The sequence below is a fragment of the Anthonomus grandis genome, chromosome 10 (genome assembly GCF_022605725.1).
Source record: "Anthonomus grandis grandis chromosome 10, icAntGran1.3, whole genome shotgun sequence".
Classification (NCBI taxonomy): Eukaryota; Metazoa; Arthropoda; class Insecta; order Coleoptera; family Curculionidae; genus Anthonomus; species Anthonomus grandis.
In genome coordinates this window covers 4,448,779-4,469,511 of record NC_065555.1, presented here as the reverse complement: position 1 = coordinate 4,469,511, position 20,733 = coordinate 4,448,779, and the positions used below count along the sequence as shown (strand labels likewise).

General features: G+C 33.9%; 2 protein-coding genes and 1 long non-coding RNA gene across 3 annotated transcripts in view; all 3 read right to left on the bottom strand.

The window, feature by feature from the left end:
- Nucleotides 1-18,690, bottom strand: part of LOC126741490 (unconventional myosin-Ib) — a 28,445-nt gene extending 9,755 nt beyond the window's left edge. Inside the window, exons 1-18 of the mRNA XM_050447912.1 lie at nt 18,445-18,690; nt 18,129-18,367; nt 18,006-18,076; nt 17,781-17,956; nt 17,663-17,726; nt 17,585-17,598; nt 17,430-17,514; nt 15,767-15,955; nt 15,634-15,702; nt 15,381-15,577; nt 15,118-15,326; nt 14,901-15,062; nt 12,134-12,283; nt 9,819-9,917; nt 9,699-9,762; nt 9,449-9,644; nt 9,201-9,385; nt 1,975-2,061 (exon numbers count right to left, since the gene is read on the bottom strand). Of these exons, the coding sequence (XP_050303869.1) occupies nt 1,975-2,061; nt 9,201-9,385; nt 9,449-9,644; nt 9,699-9,762; nt 9,819-9,917; nt 12,134-12,283; nt 14,901-15,062; nt 15,118-15,326; nt 15,381-15,577; nt 15,634-15,702; nt 15,767-15,955; nt 17,430-17,514; nt 17,585-17,598; nt 17,663-17,726; nt 17,781-17,956; nt 18,006-18,076; nt 18,129-18,358 (2,247 nt within the window). The 5' untranslated portion in view covers nt 18,359-18,367; nt 18,445-18,690. The remainder of the gene's footprint in view (nt 1-1,974; nt 2,062-9,200; nt 9,386-9,448; nt 9,645-9,698; nt 9,763-9,818; nt 9,918-12,133; nt 12,284-14,900; nt 15,063-15,117; nt 15,327-15,380; nt 15,578-15,633; nt 15,703-15,766; nt 15,956-17,429; nt 17,515-17,584; nt 17,599-17,662; nt 17,727-17,780; nt 17,957-18,005; nt 18,077-18,128; nt 18,368-18,444) is intronic.
- On the bottom strand, nt 2,068-9,187 carry LOC126741491 (uncharacterized). Its single transcript, XR_007662198.1, has 4 exons — nt 5,756-9,187; nt 4,156-4,902; nt 3,443-4,035; nt 2,068-3,385 (listed from the first exon to the last, which is right to left on the bottom strand). It is a non-coding gene; the product is annotated as an uncharacterized LOC126741491 (long non-coding RNA).
- A 617-nt stretch (nt 18,691-19,307) lies between the features above and the next one.
- On the bottom strand, nt 19,308-20,456 carry LOC126741489 (40S ribosomal protein S16). The gene is made up of 5 exons (XM_050447911.1): nt 20,342-20,456; nt 20,214-20,258; nt 19,878-20,009; nt 19,574-19,688; nt 19,308-19,511 (listed from the first exon to the last, which is right to left on the bottom strand). The coding sequence occupies exons 1-5, from the start codon at nt 20,363-20,365 to the stop codon at nt 19,366-19,368; spliced, it is 462 nt and encodes a 153-aa protein (XP_050303868.1). The 5' UTR covers nt 20,366-20,456; the 3' UTR covers nt 19,308-19,365.
- Between the last annotated feature and the right edge of the window lie 277 nt (nt 20,457-20,733).

The window sequence follows — 20,733 nt, the reverse complement described above, 5'->3', positions numbered from 1 at the left end:
TAAAATTTAGCTGACCTAGAACAATTTTTTTTGGGGAATAATTTTTTCACTAAACTTTTTAGTTTTTTTGAGGATAAATTGAAAACTGTTTAAGGCACATACATGGAGTTTATACTTAGAGAATAAGCGTTTTATAAGGAATAATTTGATATATAAAGCATTTTTGTAGGTCCTATACTTTATGAATTATAGCTCGTTTTGTCGGCCAAGACATCAAATTTGGGGTTCTTGAAACACATTAACTGTTAATTTTTCAATTTTTTTTTAGCCACTTAAGATATTTTTAAAATTCCTTTACAGTATTAAAGAATGCACCCTATAGATTAATTATATGCAAAAAACTTGTTTCTTGGCTAAAAATTGGCTGACCTAGAACAATTTTTTTGGGGAATAATTTTTTCACTACATTTTTTAGTTTATTTTGATGATAAATTGAAAACTGTTTAAGGCATTTACATGGGGTTTGTACTTAAAGAATAGGCATTTTATAAGGAATAATTTGATATATGAAGCATTTTTATAGGTCCAATACTTTATGAGTTATAGCTCGTTTTGTCGGCCAAGTCCTGATGATCAGCAGATTTGGGGTTCTTGGAATAAATTGATAACATTGAAATTATTTTTTTTTTCTATTTAAGATATTTTTGTTATTCCTTTACAGCATTATAGAATGCAGTCTATAGATTAATTATATGCAAAAAACATGTTCCTAGGATAAAAATTGGCTGTCCTAGAACAATTTTGGTTCGAGGTAATTTTTGTCAGTAAATTTTCTAGATTTTTGAGGATAATTTGAAAACTATTTGAAGCACTTAAATGGCTTTTGTACTCATAGATAAAGCGTTTCCTAAGAAATAATTTAATATATGAAGTCTTTTTGTAGCTGTAATACTTTTTGAATTATAACCAGTTTTGCTGGTCAAGTCCTTATGATCATCAAATTTAGGGTGTTTGGAACAAATTAATAACTTTGAATTGTTTAATTATTCTTGAACATTTCTCCATATAACTTCCAAGCTATTTAAGATATTTTTGTAAATCCTTTACAGTATTAAAGATTGCATTGTATAGATTAATTCTATGCAAAAAAGTTGTTCCTAGGGTAAAAGTTGGCTGAGCTATAACAATGTTGATTGGGGGGTAATTTTTTTATTCAATTTTTTTATTTTTTTGAGCATAACTTAAAAACTATTTAAGGTACTTAAAATGGAGTTTAAATTAAATACTTAAAGAACAAGCATTTTATAAGGAATAATTTGATATATTAAGCATTTTTGTAGGTCCAATACTTTATGAGTTATAGCTGGTTTTGTCGGCCAAGTCCTAACGATCATCAGATTTGGATAACTGTGAATTGTTCAATTTTTTTTAAGCCATTTAAGGTATTTTTATAATTTCTTTACAGCATGATAGAATGCACTCTATAGATTAATTATATGCAAAAAACTTGTTCCTATGACAAAAATTGGCTGAACTAGAACAATTTTGGTTTGTGGTAATTTTTTCACAAGTATTACTAACAAGTGTTTCCTAATGAATAATTTGACATATTTAGAACTTTTATAGGTCCAGTGCTTTATTAGTTATAGACCGTTTTGTCCGCCAATTCCTTATGATCTCATCAGATGTAGGGTTTTTGCGACAAATTAAAAACTTTAAATTTTCTTGGACATTTTTCCATAAAACTTTCAAGCTATTTAAGATATTTTTGTAGTTCCTTTACAGCATTATAGAGAGCTCTTTATAGGGTGATTTTATGCAAAAAACTTGTTTCTAGGGTAAAAGTTGGCTGAATTTGCACAATTTTGCTTAAGGGGTAATTTTTTCATAATCTTTCTAGTTTTTTGCGGATAACTTGCAAAACTATTTGAGGCACTTAAATTGAGTTTTTACTTAAACAACAAGCGTTTCTAAACAATTTGGAGCCACTACTAGTCCAACACTTTTATAACATAAATCCTTCTAAACACTTACTTTCCATTGAATGTAATGCCTTTGTATAACCCTGGCCGCCCACTCCACTTGTTTCCGGTGTTTCAGTATCCTGTACTCCTCTCTAGCCTAGGAAAAATGAGATTTATTTATTACTACTTAATAAAAATCGAGATTGGGGTATTTTAGCGTGTAAGAGTAAACAAACTATATAGCAATTTTAAGATTGAAAAAAGAGAGATTCTAGCGATATACAGTTTATATTGAAAGTGAAATCATACCACATGATATAGACACCATATGTGTCTGCGCCCTTGAAAGGGTATTCCATATTTCAGTTCCTAATTGTAAATTAGAAATTTTTTTTTTTAATTAAGGGTTTTTTAAACCTAAGGTAGCAAAATGACGTCGTTTTGGCAATTATTGGAATATTCTTAATAAGGGGTTTTTCGTGAAGCAAATTTGTCAAGTAAACTCCTAAACTAGAATATTGGTGACCAGTTTAGTTATATTGAGTTGTAAGGGTTAAGATGGATGTGGGGTCAAGTAAAATCCAAGCTGAATAAATCTTTTGCTCTTTAATATTAATAGTAATAATATCTCTTTATTTAGCAAATGTGCCACATATAAATTACAGTGGGTTTAAATAATAAATACAATATTGATATATCTATAAGTAATAAACACTTATGGTAAATATAAAATAGTAAAACTCAACCATTAAATATGACTTAATAAAACTTAACATGCAGAATGGGATTTAAGTCGTATTACAATATAAAACTGAAACATAAGACCTAATAACTAATTTAAAATATGTGCTCTCAATAAGCGTTTAAATTGTTTAATGTTATCACAGGTTTTTGTGTTATTAAACTCTTAACAGACCTTTGTATAGCACGGAATTGAGCATTTGAGTAGTGCTACATTTATAAGATAGTATAAAATCTGTACAATTTGTTGTATTATAGTTATGGACATCATGAAATATTACTAATTTGTCACAGATATATCTTGGTAAAAGGCCCTTTTTAACTTAAATTAACGTTACACAGTACTCGGTGATGGACGGACGCACATAGGAGTATTTCATCAATCTGGGCGGCCAAAATTATTTTTGGTTTGTAATCATGTTTACAACATGATAACAATTAATACAGTCAATACTACCTACAGTAAATACTGCAAAATAATACTACAGTCAATACAAATTAACTACAGTCGACTGTAGCAATAATATGGTGTCTTTTGAGAAAGGTTTCGACAACTACAACAATAATAATTAATACTAACTACAATATTAATTAATACCAACTACAGTAAATACTACAGTAAATACTAATTAAATACAGTCGACTGTAGCATTGATATGGTGTCTTTTGAGAAAGGTTCCGACAACTTTCTTCTTCTCGGTCTCATTCCCGTCATTACAGGATCGGAGTTTAGAAGAAGTCTGTAAAAAAAGACGGTACATAACAGTTATTATTAGTACTAAATAAAGATAATTCACCTGTTTAATATGTCCGCGTTACATTCTTTTCGAGAAAATTTTCTTGCGAAGTTTTGGCGATAGAGGCGTATGTATTTGTTCCTGGCTTCAGCAGCCTCCTCAGACAGTTGTCCGATTGGCAGCAAAGCATGTCTTATCACGTTCTGCCGTTTCTGTAGCGAAAACCGAAAATGTTTTCGTATTCACCTCATGCTCACTCGACAAAACTTTCCAAGACCAGACCCGACCCAAACCAGAATAATTTTCAGGCGATAGATAAATGTCGCGTCTATACCAGTAATTTCTGCAGACAGTTCGTGGTTTGCAAAAAATCCCATCTTTGACTTAAATTCGCTTTGGATTGCGAGTTTCCTGAGTTTGACTTTTTCTTTTTCTTCATCGCTTCTGAGCTGCCACTTTTGTACTGGTAGTTTATAGGCCAAATGTAAAACAGCTTCAAAAAATCGTATTCGGGCATGAAGAATAGATAAACCAAACTCAAAAGTTTTCACATTAACTGTCCCCTTTTTTTGGATACAGTTAAAATCCTTTGAAGTTAAGCGACATATGTAGCACCTCATTGTAGATGATGTGCTTGTCACAGAGTTGCACACCTGAAATGTTTTTTTTTTAAATTATTAGATAGAACTACAACAATAAAACCTAATAATCATATTTCGGGTTCGATTCTTAAAATAGTAATAAACATTTTCAATTTTTGTTTTTTTACTCACCTTTCGATCGACCATGGTCAACATCATTGTATGCGATACCTCGCAAGCAATATTTTCTTTCATTTGGACTTTCATTTCGTTTTGTTTAAATTTTTTGAAGCATCTTTGATATATGATATTTCTTCTCTTGTCACATCTGCGGTTTCTTTTATAAATCTCAGCCTGATTGGGCGGCAATAACGAGGAGATGAAGAAGTGGGGTTCTGCCATAGTATTTTTCCATTTAAGGAACAAATAAGCCGTAAAGGGACAAGTGAGCTTTGGAACAAGTTAGCGTCCGTGTCGGAGTCACATACAAAGTTTTGTTGAATTGCGCTTGTTGCGCTCCATCGCATCCCCCTTTACATATGAGTTCCAAGGCATTTCTTTCTTCTTCGTCAAGCGTTTTAACTACTTCGTAAAGATCTGTCAGTAATCTGGATACAGTGTGATCCATCAAATTCTGAAGCTTAATATCTGCTAAAGTTTCGGTGACAGTAATTAATGATTCTTTGTAGACTCTTTTTTGACTTCTTGGATCTTACTGTAGCATGGATACATAGATGGATTATAACTTCTTATGATTTCGTACTGCCTCTTTGATAAGTCTGCGTCGATGAACATTGATAACGCTTGTTGCGGTGTTAGTTGTACCTTCTCTTTGGATTTACTTGCACTGAACGCTTTTTTATAGGCAGTGGCTCGTTTGGGTGTAGAAGGGTGTGATTTCTTTCAGCACGAGAGAAGCATCACGTTTCCCTTTATTAACTAGAAAAGAAAAGCAACAAAACGGTTAATAATTGGGTTTAAAAACCTATGTATCTACCATCTACTTACAGCAAATATGTGTTATTAAATCAAGTATTCTGCGATATTGACAAATATGTCAAAAACAAAGTTAGTTGTCATATACCCGTGATTATAAATATTTCAATCCTAAAATATAATTTTGAAAATGGCTGCAAATGATAATAGCCGATACGTTATATCTGAAAGGAGCAATATATTTGCGAATATATTTGATAGGCATTTAAGACCCGTTTTGAGGGAAATAAGTCGCGATACTTTAATTGCATTTATTTACGGAATGCAGGATCAGGAGGTGCCAATGCTAGAGTGGGACCAACGTAGATTGCAGCAGGAAATTTCAAGTGTCCTACAAAGAAAAACCGGGTCTGCATATATTGGGTTACCGAACAACACCGAACAGCAGATGATGATAACATTTGACAGGCATTTCAGACCCGCTTTGAGGAAAATGAGCCGCGATTCATTAATGACGTTTATTTACGGCATGCAGGATCAGGAGGTGCCAATGCCAGAGCTGGACCAAAGCGGGTTGCGGCAGGAGATTTTAAGTTTCAAAGAATAACTATGTCTGCAGACGATGCGCTAAATTAAACTTTTATAAATTAAGAATAGGAACCTAATTCCTTTTTAATTTTAATAATATAAAATTATGATAAATAGATATGTGTGTATTTTTTTTAAATCTGAACGGTACTTTCTTTAAGTTGGTTATTATTATGATATTTATATTTTTTAGATGATAAATTTGCTGCCATTTCCGGCCTTTAGCATTAAATCGTCTAAAAGTAATTTATTTTGTTTACTCACTTACCTAATTTTACTTGAGTTGCAAAAGTAAGTTCTTCCAGTTCATTGTCTCTTCTCAAAGTTTTCGTTTTTCTTCTCTTGGTTCTTTTACTCGAATCATAGAATTTTGTTTTTAGATGGCCAACTCTTTGAGAGGGCGAGCTCAGAGGTTTAGGAAGTGAAATGATTCCATTCAGCCATCCTTTGTTATTCTTTTCGAATTTATCCCATATAGCATGTGACTTTCTCCATATTGATACAATTTCAGACTTTAACCGACGAATTTCTCGTTTTACTTTAATTTCATCCTTATCAGAAAATGGTCCAAAGTTAAGGATGTATCCTTCCAGAATTTTTCATTTTTCTGTTATATTAACACCTTCTGACTCCCTGACAAATGTAAATAGCATCCTACGTGTCATATTTCGAAAGCCAGATGTAGCTAAAACATGAAAAAATCACGAAATGTCACATTTCAAATTTTCAATATTTTGAGGTGTCCTCCTCCCTCCTTTAAGGCGTTAGTTCAAAAAGTTGACATTTATTTTTTGTACCATAGAAGACAAATATATAGGCTATTCAAAAATATTAATATCAATGCCCGGCAAATCCCGGCACTTTGACTTAATCATTTTTGATATATATTTTTTTTAAATGTTTATTACTAAAAGGTTATCATCTTAAAAATGGAATACCAAAGAAAGTATACAATAAATGTAAAAAAATAAAAATGCAGTTTGTAAGTACTTACCTGTTGTATTAGACTCCTTAACTTTACTTTTCTTAAAATAATCTAGCTACGACACAATTCAAATTAAAAATTATTAAATTTATTTCATTCTAAACACTTTGATATAGACCTCACAAACTATTAACCTTAAAAGTGACAATTAAGAGCGTTGATAAGGCATAAACAATAAATAACAGTTAGGTTTGATGCACTATAGTCTTGGATACCTAAAAACATGTATCAAATCTTTTCCGGCCCGATTTCGGAATACTCCTATGTGGGACGACATATTTAAAACATTTAACATTCATTTAATTGGTGTATAACGGTTACATTTTAAAATTGTCCTCATTGCCCCACTTTGGATTTTTTCCATCTAGTAAATTTTAAATTCTGGCAAATTATATAACAGCGTTGAACAAAACTGCAAACGGGCTAGTGTCATGGCGTTATACAAAGAAACAATAAAATTAAATTATAGGGAAAAGTTACAGATCAGTAAAGGCAGTACTAAGATTCATATATAGATACATTATAAAATTAATTTAATTCCAGACTAAGTAGTTTCTCTTTAGGAGTTAAAATGTATTAATATTACAAATATCTATATCACAGAGTTGGATCACTTTATTGCACTTTGATGCAATAAAGTGATCCATGATTTTAAGGGGCCATAAACTAGCAAAATTCACATTAAATTTTTTAGTGTTTGTAGGTCTAAGGGCTACCTTGGGGACATTCAAATCTATTCTGTTAATTAAATTCAGATTACTATATTTTTTATTGTTCACTATATTATATTTAAAAATAACAGACTGATCATCTCTTCTTTGATTTAAAGATACTATGTTGAAATTAGTCAACATACTTCTGTGAGGATACATATTATAGCCGCATACTCAAGGTGAGGTCGAACTATTGCAATGAACAGTCTTATTACAGTATCTATTTTAAACCAGCTTGAGTTTCTAATAACAAAACCCAGTGTATATAATATAGTCTGCGCGAATTTTCACGAATTCGCACACTTGGAATGTTAATAGAAGCTATTTTTTTTCCAAACACTGTATTCAAACTTAACTTGTTATCACAGAACCAGTTGAATAGGTCGCTGAGTTCAATATTCACATCACAAACCATTTGAACGAGGTTTTTAACCACTATGTACTATCGTGCCGAAAAAAAACTGGGACAGAAAAATCTCCTAAATCACTTGGTCTATTAGAATAATATATTTTGATGTTGTCAAAGTTAATTTAATTTTGTGACAGCCGCGTCAACAAAATCGTTCTTTAAAAATGCCTGAATTTTCTCCTCAACAAAAGGCGATATTATACACTCGTCTGATGGATGGAGTTCCTATAAGAAGAATCGCGTTTCCTTAGCTAAAGCAAAATTGCAGAATATGGACCTATTGTAAAAAATCCAAGTTCTTTAAAAAACCTTTACGTTCCGCATTTACAGGCCTTCTAATACCAGATGTGATGAAAGATATACACATCAAGACTAATCAAAGTGGACGTTTTAGTATAAAGGTTTGCGCCTGGATTAGTTTTAGAGGACCAGGCGTTTGTCAAATAGTGCAGGAAAGGCTTAATGCCTTAGGATATTGCAATAACCTAAACAATGTTTTGATGCCATCAGTTGGTGTATCTATGGGCAAGATTTTATCTTCCAACATTATAGTGCTCCTATACATACAACCCGTATAGTTCAAAACTATCTAGAAGAAAGACGAATTTAAGTTTTACCGTGGCCCTCGAAAAGCCCTGATATTAACCCAGTTGGAAACGTTTGGGGTAAAATGGCAAAATATATGTATAAAGAGAATATATGAACTTTAGGCCCAGAAATCAGAATGAATTACGCCTAAAGATAGATGACGCATAGGACCATATAACCGAAGAATATACCAGAAACTTAATTTTAAGTATGCCACGACGTTTGCAAGCTGTAATTGATAACGACGGTGCGCTTACTAAGTATTAATAATTTTTTATTCCATATTATCAAAAAAATATTTTGTTACTTTTGGTTTATTTATAAAATGTGTTCCAAATAAAAATAAATATCGAAAAATAAAAATGTTTTGTATCAATATTATTATTTAAATATGTAATTAATAAGACTTCAAAAATTCATAATGCGTAAATATGCATACCATACCCAAGGAACGCGATTTACTATAATAGACTAGAAGACAATTCCCTACCTAAATTTTAATGTCCCAGTTTTTTTTCGGCACGATGGTACAACATGATATCGTCAACAAACAACACTACATTTGATTTTTCAATAACGCTAACCATCCCATTGATATATAGCAAAAACAGTAATGGACCCAAGACCGTTCCTTGGGGAACGCCAAAATCAACACTGACAGTTTGAGAAACAGAATTATTAAATTTGACACTATATTTCAGTAGAACAGAAAAAATCAAGGCTTTTCGTTTGGCAGTATAAAATAAAACATTCGTGTATCTTTTGATGATTCCATTAAGTGTCTAATTTTCGAGGATATAATATACCGAAGTACTGGTGCGCAAGCAACAATATTAAAAATGATAATTTTTACTGAAATAGTCACGGAAACGTTGGCAATAAAGAGAAAAAGATTTAAACAGCTTGGATTTTACTTCATCCATTTTAACCCTTAAAACTGAAAATCCTTAGAATATTCGAAGATGTTTCCAACGACGTTATTTTGCCACGAATTCCTCTCACAATAACCTCAACTTACCCTCCAGCTCCTCCAAGCGGACGCGATAATCATCTGACTGTCCCTCATTTTCCGATAGCGTTTCTTCAGCACGTGGCCCCTCCACGTTTTCTGTATGAGCAGGGCCAAGTCCTGCAGTCGATTTCTCCTAAAGTCTTCCAGTTCGAAAACGGTCCTGGGGCTTCGGATAAACAGTTTAGTACGACCTGTCATTAAAACATTAAATTAGACGATTTTATTTTCTGTGGTGTTTGTGTGTGATTTTTTACCGAAAGTAAACTCGGCACTGGGTATTGGTAAACTCCGGAGGAGCATTCCGACCCCCTCGATGGGCGATCCGCGCCACTTGGGCCATGTGTGGGCGCACAACATCTTGTAGCGGCACAAGAACTGAATAAACGGGATTTTCTGACAGAAACCCGCCCGCCATATTTGGACGGTCGATAAAAGGCACATGTATCTCACCTAAAATGTGCCATTTTAACAAAAAAAAATCGCTAAAATATTGGATTTTATTGCCTGATGCTGCACTAAGCTTATGTCGAATATCTTTGGCTGTTTTAGGTCGTTCGGTTTGACACATCTGTGGAAATTGAATGGTAAATGCAGTGTGAGTTTTTTTTTTGGTGAATAAGGTACCTGATGTAACTGTTTTGTCTTCCTGCCAAGTTTTTTAGGAGGGCATTAAGGGATACTTGGATTTGGGACGCTTGGCTTGACGGTTTCTTTATGCTACACCTGTAAAATGTATTTGAAGTTAATTTTTTAGAATTTGTATACTTGTATGCTTTGACTGTCAGTACTCTCTTGAAATTATTGATCTCTTTCGGCAAAAACAACGAAGAAAATTCTAAATATGTCTAAATTGCTCCATGGGGCTTTAAAAAGGACGCGTTTCGTGAAATTTTATTCAGTCCTAATTGTTTAGTCAGTTTTTACCTTGGAAACAATTAAACGACAATTTTCCATCCTAATAAGTATACCACCATATCCAAATTGCTTGTGTGAGAATTTGGTAATAAACACATAACCAGGGATATCAATAGGTTCATCAGGGATATCATAGATCCTAAAAATAGCTGCAATTCACTTACTTTTGAACGCACAGACTGAATATTAAGAAGTGCTTGCGTAAAAAAAAAGATTCAAAAGATTGCCATATCATGCCTTTATCCAAAGTAACGCCCAAGAATCTCCCAGATAGTTAGGGAAAAAGTTATGTGTTGGTGGGTCTTTGACTCATTCAAACATAATCTATTAGAAACAGCCCGTTTTTTCACAGAAATAGATGACTTGTGTGTGCTAAGACCCAGATAGCACACATCTTCTAATAATTATCCAGTATTAGTGCAAAATAAGTCAAAATGTCCATGGATTAATAGTGGATGTTCTATAGATAATAATTTTTGGCAACACTGCAATGAACTTCAAAATAATTTTGTCCCCTGGACCTTTCAAAAAATGCTTTAAATGTTATACTTAGTTTACTCGACTCCAATGGATAGTTTTGTTGAGAAGCCATTGAACCCTTATTTTTATAGACACATAAGATGTCTATCTATCTCTGGTCGAAAAATGTTTCTTAAGCCTTAAATGAGCGGAAATAAGGAATATTATATACAGATATAATCATTCAAACCTCGCCTATAGGAAATAGTCTATGAGCGTAAGCGAGAGGGGACATATGTAGGAAGAATTGCTTTCACGTTCGAAAATCGGCCCATTCCCGTACGTAGCACAATTTTTGCAATTATCCATAGGTTTGAGACCTTTGGATGCTTGCAAAATTGCAGGAAATGCTACACAATGAGCAACCACCTGTTGTTAGACCGCTAGGTGAAGAAAGGGAGCTTCGAGAGGTTAATGTTGCTGTTGCTGAAATGAACTTTCCTTGCAATAGTACAACCATTGCCAAAAAAATGGGTATTGAGGCTTTAAGGGTTAGAAGAATTTTAGAAAGAAATAAGTACTATAAGTTGCAAAAAACCAAAGAAATTTTCCCACAGGACCATGAGAGACGGATGGAATTTTGCCATGAATTATTGGAAAGGGCAAATCGGGACGAAATGTTTATTAGTAACCTTTTGTTTTCAGATGAGTCCTCCATAAAGGTTAAAGGTCCATAAAGGTTAATGTATGGGCTGGCATTTTAGGAGATTCAATTATAGGCCCTTTTCTTATCGGTGGAAACCTGCCAACAAATACCTTAATCTTTTGAGGGCTGAAATTCTTCCTGCTATTCGAGGGCTCAATATCAATTTAGAATAAGTTTGGTTTCAACAGGATGGTTGTCCCGCTCATAACGCATTAGTGGTACGTCAATTTCTCGAAACGTCTTTCCCTGATCGAACAATCAGTGGAAACGGTACTATTAAATGACCCGTCAGAAGCCCAGATTTAGCCCCCAATGATTTTTTTCTTAGAATAAATTTATAGGCACAAAAATGAACGGGCTACTAATTTAGAAGAGCTTTGTGTTAAAATTAGGCAAGGTCGTTTTATGATCGATTGACGTACTGCACTAAACAGGGTGGCCTTTTTGAACTTGACATAAGATATTTTTAATTTTTATTTAATATTATCAAATTAACCTAATTTTTTGCTTTATTTTGAATTAATTTTTGTATTTCCTGTTCAATATTTAGTTAATTTATGTTCATTGCAGTCGGGTTTTAGTTTATTTTTGCTGTTAGGACAGGCAGCAGCAAAGACTCAAACGAAACAAAATTTTTTTTATTTGCCACAGAGCAGTGCATCCCCACTAGAACGCCTTAAGAATACTGAAAGGTTTCGGTTTTGGGGCTTCCGCGGGGTCCGCTGCTTCGAGTATGTTGTCACAACGCTGCCAGACCTACCGCGATATATAATTCCTATAGGCGAAGTTAGAATGATCATATCTGTATAAGGTTTGCCAAATTTAACTCTTATGATAAAAAAAATTCATATCGTATTACCTTTTCGGATTTCCTTCTGGAAACAGCTCTTGCATGATGCCCAGGTCGCACCTAAACATCGCCCTCGAATGTTCCTTGGGCAAACAATCCCGATTCTTCTCGATAAACCCTTGAATCTTATAAGTAACCGGGCCGGCAAAATGTCGCACCCTATACATAAATACAAATTTTAAAAAAAAGCAGGAAATGAAAAACTTAATAGTTTTAATTTTAGTAGTCATTGTTATTTTAAATTACTGATGAACCGTACTTTTCGGTGGGTTTAATGAAATGCTGTCGCCTAGTCTTTGGAAGTTTATTAGAAAATGCCATTTTTGACTTATGGATATGTCCCGTTTCTGCAGTAAAATAAAACTGTTTTTAACATTTGCTTTATTTTAGATGTTTTAAGTTACACTTTGGTGTTAAACACATAAATCAATGCATAAAAAACACTTATTCTAAATTAGAATCCCGTTCGCTTGTTGGCCAAGATGTTGCCAAAATTCTGAAAATATTCTTCAGAAATTAATTTCTGTATTTAATATGTCGACCATTTTCTTTTTATTAATAGGCAGTTTCTCAATGTAAGTTTTATTATCTGGATGTTTCTCTCTTAAAACATTTCCTACATTATTTTGACGGATCAGTTACAATCCAAATAACGAATTTCTTGACTTGTGTAGTGGGACAGTTGTACAGGGTAGGATTCAGCATGTTTCCGAATATTTGCAATAACATTTCTGGGAAAGTTAAACGAATACGGTTTCAGGGGTGTTTGTTTAGAGTGGTTTAAGTCCTACCTGTCTGGCCCAGTCCAGGGAGTACTTTTCAATGATGAAATGGTGTTCCCCAGGGTTCAGTTTTGGGCCCACTGTTATTTCTTTTATATGTCAACGACCTTCCCCAAATTTTTACTGAAGGGAAGTTCACTATGTTTGCAGACGATACAACTATCTTATGGCATGACGCAGATCCGTCTCAATTAAGCAAAAAAAATAACTGCCGGTCTTCACAAAGTAAAAACCTTGGTGTGACTCAAAATTGTTGAGTTTTAATGTTGCAAAGACTAATATGGTCAATTTTAAAGGTTCCATTAATAATATTTTTATGGACTCTCGTTTTGTTTGCAACCCAACAATTTAATAAATTTTCGGGTTTAACCATTGATGATACTTTAAAATTTGAGGAACACATCTTTCGTGTTTGCAGTAAGGTCTGTTCTCGTCTGGGTGTTATGCTCTTAGAGTAATAACAAATAATTTGGATTTTGCAATATCTAAAAATGCCCTAATTATCCCATTCTGGGGGTCCTGTTCGCAGTATCTTTTTAATGGCTTGTTTGTTTTTCAGAAGAGAGCAGTTCGCTATTTATGCGGGTTAGGGTCTGCTAATCAGTCCTGTCGTCCTTTATTAGTTAAATGTCAAATTTTGACTTTATGATGCCTCTTTGTTTTGGAAACGGCAACACTTATTTTTGAGAAATTTAGGGGGGACCTTCAGCTTGAAAAACACTATGCGACCCGCCAGGTCTGTTTGCTTGGGTTGCCTATTCCTCACTATAGTCTTGTTAGGAATTCATTTGTATTCGAAGGTAGAAAACTGTTTAACCATTTACCCTTAAACATAAGACAACTAAAGTGCACAAAATCGCTTAAAAGAGCAGGAAGGACACTTTTGGTAACTAAGGGATTTTATAGCTTGGAGGAGTTTTATGCAGATTTTATTACATCTAGGTTACTTATTTGTTATGTTGTATTAAGTATGTAATTTTAATGTATGGCTGTTCTTATTGTATTTTTTAGTGTTTCATATTTTCTAAAGTTTTTTATATTTCTTGGTTCCTATTATAAGTATTATAATCTATATCTTATATCTACATTTAAATTTTGGCTTTACCAAATGGCTTTGTCAACAACTATGTTATGATAATAAAGCTATCTTTGGCTTTGACTTTTATTACATTCCCTCTTATCTTTATTGTTTCTACCTCGCATATCTTTTAAAAGATTTACTATTCGTTTGCAACGCTTTTTAGAGATACAATAAACTGCTAAAAACGCTCTTTTGCAAGTGTGTACCCATTTAGAATAAAATAATCAGCACTCAGTGACTTTAGCTTATTTGTATCAGTCATCACATCAGGCCTTTTCCGAGAAACAATACTTATTTCTATAAACCTTTATAAATGCAAATTCAAGTTGCAAGTTCTTTCTTTCCATATTAGAAAAAAAATTAAGCATAGCTTGTTTTTCCTGCCAGACACTTCTCATCTAAAAGTAAATCACTAAATTTTTAACCATAATAAAAATATGGTTTAATAAATCTTAGCATAAATCCTTTTAGTGTGACTTTCTGAATAATATTTCTTTTATATTCCGCACTATTTACAACACCTTTCTTTCTTTTGTTAAAAATTTCTACATCACTTTCTCTTAAACCCATTTATACCGGAAAAGAAAAAATCTTTCCAATTATCATTTGTTTACGTCAACTGCGTAATTTAACTAAATGGCTAAAACGTGTTTTCGCGTTTGCGCCTAGGGTCGCAGGGCGAGGTCGGAATTTTTATTTTTACTGTAGAAAAGGGACAACTCCTTGATATGTCCCGTTTTTGTGGTAAACGAGAATTTAGTTATATTACAACATCAAGTGAGAGTATGAGGTATGTCCCGTTTTTGCGGCGGTTTAAACGACGTATCTTCGTACTTAGAATAGCGATATAGGTCAATCTCAAATTTGCTACAAAACGGAGATATCCCCTTTCCGCAGTTAGTAATTTACTTACTGAAAACAGTTTGGCGCGTTGACCTCGTCTATGAGACAATGGGTATGGCCGGAGCAGCACTGCTCCAACCTGGTCAAGTAGCTCTCGTCCGTTTCTACGTGCGACTCCTCCAACAACGATAAGATCCCGTGGTTCTCGTTTTCTAACAATTGACAAATACTTCTACGAAATACAGGAAATCAAAAACCAAGGCGGGCGCCTCTTAAGCAACACTCACATGTTATTAAAATACTCTATTTTGGTCCACTCGATACCCTCCCTAACGGTTTCCTCTTGCTCCTCCTTAAGGCATATATTAATCATAAATTGGTGCAGTTTCTCGTTACAATAGTTGATCAGCAGCTGCTCGAAACTGTTATTTTTCATAGATTCAAAACCGTACAAGTCCAGCACCCCTAAGAATTTCCTTTTTCCCAAAGACTTCGCCTTAAAGAGAAGATTACTCATAAATCGTTATCAATTAACCCCAACAGGTCCTACCTTAATAGTCTCATTGATCCTATTAATCAGCCACGTGAACAATCGACTATACAAAGTCCTACATAATAAATCACGCAACCTAGAGGCCTCGATAGAACCCAAATCGGCCATAATACCGTCCTCGATCTGTTTTGACGTTAAGATCCTTTGGATCCATCTGTGGTCGGCGGAAAGCAGCTCGCAAACCTCAAACAGCTCTACAAAAAAAAGAAACGAGCAATTTTTAGAACAAATCCGGATCAAATGATTGTACCATAGTCGTTGCTCACGGAACATCCATCTGTACCATCTATATTATTGCAAGGCACGAATTGTAAATTACCTTAAATAAATCATAAATATAGTATATAAGGGTTTTGTGTTAAAAAAAAAGGGTTATTTGTTACCTAATTTCAGAATAACAGCTAAGACCCTAAAAATATGAACAATATCGGTGCTGGTGAACCCGAGGACTTCTAGGGCTTCTCTGGTGTAAACGAACAGTTTTTTGTCGTCTTCTTCGGTGGCGGTAGGGTGGTGGGATTCGGTTTGTAGGATGGCGTACTGTTCGACGTTTCTTTGCAGTTTTAGACATTCTGGAAGGTATTCCAGGTTATTTCAATTTTTTTTTTTTTTAATAGAATTCATGTGGAAAATCTCCTTTATGATGCTGTACAGGAATTACAATGACTTGGAAGTTTTCTGGGAAATTGTTCTTTAGAATATGGGTTTTCTTTGTGTAAAGAGTTCATTGAAGTACCCCAAGAAGTTTCCAAGTAATATTGAGAAGTTCGGAAAATTTAGTGGAAAAATTATCTTGAAACCAAAGTTGTTCTGGTGGTTCAATCAATTTTTAACCTAGAGTCACACTTTTTGCATAAATTTCATCTAAAGAGAGGCCTTTATACTATCATAAAGGAATTATCAAATAACTTGGAAGTTATAGGGGACAAATTGATACGGATGTTGTTATAGGGGACAAATTGATTTGAATCAGAATTTGCCCTAAAACTGACTCTAGGCGAGGAAGTATTAGACTCAGAAAAATGGTTCATATATGAAATTGTTCCTCACCAAAAAGGTTTTCTTTGAGTAAAGTGCTCATTGAAGTACCCCAAGAAGTTTCAAAGTAATATTGAATAAAGCGAAAAATTTTGTGGAAGAAATATCTTGAAACCAAAGTTGTTATGGTTAAACCAATTTTTCTTCTGGAGTCAAACTTTTTGCATATAATTAATTTATAGACTACACTTTATACTACCATAAAGGAATTATCAGATTATCTTAAATAACTTGAAAGTTATAGAAGAAAATGTTTAAAAACCATAAATGGAGTGGGATCTGAATATTGCTAAAAAAAACTGGCTCTAGATGAGGATGTATTAGACCCAGAAAATTGGTTAATATATGAAATTGTTCTTGAGAAAATGAATTTTCTTCATGTAAAGAGTTCATTGAAGAAACTCAAGAAGTATGAAAGTAATATTGAAAAAGCTGAACATTTTAATGGAAAAATTATCTTGACACTGAAGTTCTTCGGGGTTGAACCAATTTTTCACCTAGAGTCAAATTTCTTACATAGAATTCATCTAAAGAGTACCCTTTATACAACTGTAAAGGAATTATCAAAAATTCTTAAGTAACTAGGAAGTTGTATGCAGAAATGTCCAAGAGGAGTACAATTTTTTCCATCATTGGGTCTCGAGAGACAAAACTGGTTCTAACTCAGAGAATATTAAACTTACAAAAATGGTTCATATATGAAATTATTGCTTAGAAAACACTTTTGCTTTGATAAAAACTTAATTGAAGTATCTTGAAAAGTTTTCAAGTAAACTTAGAAAAACTGGAAAGTTTATTTAACAAAATTTTTTTGAAAACTAAAATTGTTCTCAAAAAACCAATTTTTCAACTAAAAAGAAACTTTATACATACAATTAATCTATGCGGTGCCATTTATACTACTGTAAAAGAATTATCAAAATATCTATGTGGGAAAACACTAAATAATAAGGAAACATGTTAAATCTACTCCAAAAGCCTTTTTCAATAAATAAACAAGTAACTTACTCAAAAGATGAATGTCGGCCCCACTCAAAAGCTGGTAAAAAATGTGGAAATTCCTATCGTTTGTTCCCAAAGTGGTTACCCTAGTCTTAAATTTAAAAAAATATATTTTACTTAAAAAAAAAACACTATAAATAATGTGAGTCTTTAAAAAGTACCTTATCCAAGAAATCTGCAGCATAACAAATAAATATAACAGCATAAACTGAGTGCAAAACATCATAAAAAATACTCACAATTGGTCAGATGTCCACCGATGGGATCCCCTTTATAATCAAACTCGATATCTAAAAATTTGCCCTAAAAATCCTCAAATCATTATAAGATTAATCTGAGAGATCAATGTATGCTTACAAATCTGGAAGCATTATCATTTCTCATTGTTTTAGCATTCCCGAATGCCTCTAGTAAAGTGTTTGCCTGAACCAGACTGTCTTTTATTCGTTTAACTTCCGGTGCATTTCCTGATACTAACACTAAGAATTGAAGCACTATTCGGGCCGCTTCTGTCTTCCCTGATCCACTTTCACCTACAAATTAAGCTTAAAAATACAATAATTAATGAGGCTAGTATCTCACCTGTCACAATAATACACTGGTTCTCCCCTTTATCTGTAAGGGATCTATAAGCTGATTCTGCCACCCCATAACTAAAAAAATCCACTAAGACTAATTTATTCAGTAAAAAATGGCATCACTTACATATGGGGGGGTAACTGAAAAGGGGCCCTCCTCACATAATTGCTCACAAGATCCGCAGAATAAAGAGCCAATTTTTTAAAGGGATTAATGGAAATCAGGACATTGCCTATATAAGTGTAAATATGATCTCTCCGAAATCTTTGCTGAAGATTCCCAATAAAAGTGTCTTCAGTGAGGGGATCTAGCAGGACTGTATCCCATGCTCCTACCTCTTGGGTCAGGTTGAGCATCGCACAACTCTACGAATATATATTTAAATAATTTGTTGCTTGTTGTCAGGGGACAAACGATTTAAAGGGGGGCCAAAACCACTTACCCTTCTTAGTATGCCGCCCCCCAGGCGGCATTTAGGTTCCCAATTGTGTTTCAGTGTGCCCCCCCAAGGAACTTAAATAAAAAAATGACAGCCAACGGGGTCGGTATCATTATACGGCCGACACAATTAAATGACCTAATTTTCAGTCTAATTGTTTGGATTCTGCTGTTTTCTTCGTGGGAAAATCGAACATTTTCTCACTCTTGCGGATTTTCCGCAATATTGCCTCTCATGTCATGTCAGATGGGAAATGTCATGTCATACCAGTGTTGCCAGGTGAAAAACGTTAATGTCCCTAGACTTTAGGCAAAAAACAGGGTTCCCATTGACTAACTGTTTAACACCAGATTTGGGGAATTTCTTCACAGACCTGGTAACCAATGTTGCCAAGTCTATTGAAAAATCACTAGATCTAGTGATTTTGTAACTGCTTTAGTGAAAACTTTCGATAAATTGCACATTTCTAGTTATTTTTCAATATTAAATTTCTGCTAAGCAAAATAATAACCAAATTATAGAAAGCTAAAAAAGCATTATTTTCTTGGTGCTAGGTTTAAAAAAACACATTTAGACATCTTATCCATATACATACCTTGGATTCAGCTCAGCATGCGAGGATTCACATTTTTTCTCGAGCAATATAATTAATTCTAATAAATAATATTTAAATGAGACAATATTAGTATTAGTAACTTTTTACTAAAATTTCAAGTGATTTTTATTTTTCAAACCTGGCAACAATGCTGGTAACACTGGGCTACTATCAGTTTTCTCCTTAACAGTTCTGCACCAGTTCCCAAAATGGGGAAAAATTTAGAATATTTAATAAAAGAAAATCCCTGGGGGGCCCCAATAAGACACAATTTAATTTAACTTATAAAATAAGCCAGTTTTATTGGAACTTAATAAAGAAAAAAAATTTTAACGGTAAGATTTCTGGTAGCGAGCCCTGGCACCTGGACCACCGAACTTCTTGGGTTCGCACCTACGTGGGTCAGCTACCAACAGAGTCCTGTCATATTGGATGAGGATGTCTTTAAGTTCCTTTTTGGAAGCTTCATCAACATCTTAAAAGAGAAAAACGTAACAAAGTCAAGTAAATTTACATAAACCGGTAGTGACAACTTACATTTTTGATAATAAGCGACCAGAGCCTTTGAGATGGCTTGCCTGATGGCATATATTTGGGATACATGACCACCACCATTTACTCTGACCCTGATGTCCACGGCAGAGAATTTATCCTAAAAAAGACACTTACTGTGAACTCAATGAATAATGTGGGTTCTTGGCAATTATTGAATGGAATACAAATATCAGACTAAGTTTGATTTCATGACTCGTAAGCCAATCATATTCGGGATAAAAGGATCATCAGAAAATCATAATTTAAGTATAAATTTTATTATATTAAGGGTAAATTTAAACCATACCTTGCCTAACAAGAAAATGGGTTCTTGCAACTTGTCTTGGAGCATCTTGGGCTCGACTTGGCTCAAGGGGCGTCCATTGACCCTGAGCACTCCGCGGCCCCTCTTGCAGTAAGCTACTGCGGTGGCCGATTTCTAAAAATTTCAGTTGAAAATTTAAAGTTTAAGTGAACTTATGGTGAAGAAAGTTTTAAGAAAAAAGCCTCAACACTACTAAAGGGTTCGCATGTTAAAGAAAACACTCGTTTTAGGGCACGAGTGGCATAAAAAATACCTTTAAACCGAAAAACTAGAGAAAAGCATGCCAAAGATTGAGGTTAGTAAGGAATTTAAACTTACTTTTCTGCCGAACACCTGAACGGCGTGGATTGGTTCCCTTTTAGGCTAAAACATACACGATTAGACGTTAATTTTAATGCAATTTTTTGGGTATTTTTAATGAAAAACCCGAATTAATTAATATTTACCTTAGTAGTAGCTGGGGTCGTCATTTTTCCGCAGTTGACACGAAAGAAAGGAAATGGCCGCCGGACAGTAGTGACAAATGACAGCCCGGTTGCGTTTCCGGTCAAGCAACGATCTTTTAATTATAAAAAATTTATAATTAAACGTTTTTTAAATTTATAAGAGTTTTATAATATATATGGTGTTGTTTTAAATATTTTTGAAGCCTAATAAAAGCGGGGTTTTTCGTATTAAGTTAAAATGAAAGTTAGTCATTTGACTAGCTCAAGAGCCGGCAGCCAATCAAATTTCAGCGATAAGGCAACCCTGCCTTATGGAGTAAATGCGTGTAGCGACGTTGCCGTAACGACTAAAAAGAATTAGGTTCCTGGGATATTTTTTTTTTATTTTCCCA

What these genes read in the sequence shown, in the direction of transcription:
- LOC126741489 (XM_050447911.1), bottom strand. Translation starts at nt 20,365, where the DNA reads ATGACGACCCCAGCTACTACTAAG. An exon ending in CGACCCCAGCTACTACTAAG is followed by an intron (nt 20,259 to 20,341) that starts GTAAATATTAAT and finishes TGTATGTTTTAG; the next exon opens with CCTAAAAGGGAACCAATCCA. An exon ending in TTCAGGTGTTCGGCAGAAAA is followed by an intron (nt 20,010 to 20,213) that starts GTAAGTTTAAAT and finishes TGAAATTTTTAG; the next exon opens with AAATCGGCCACCGCAGTAGC.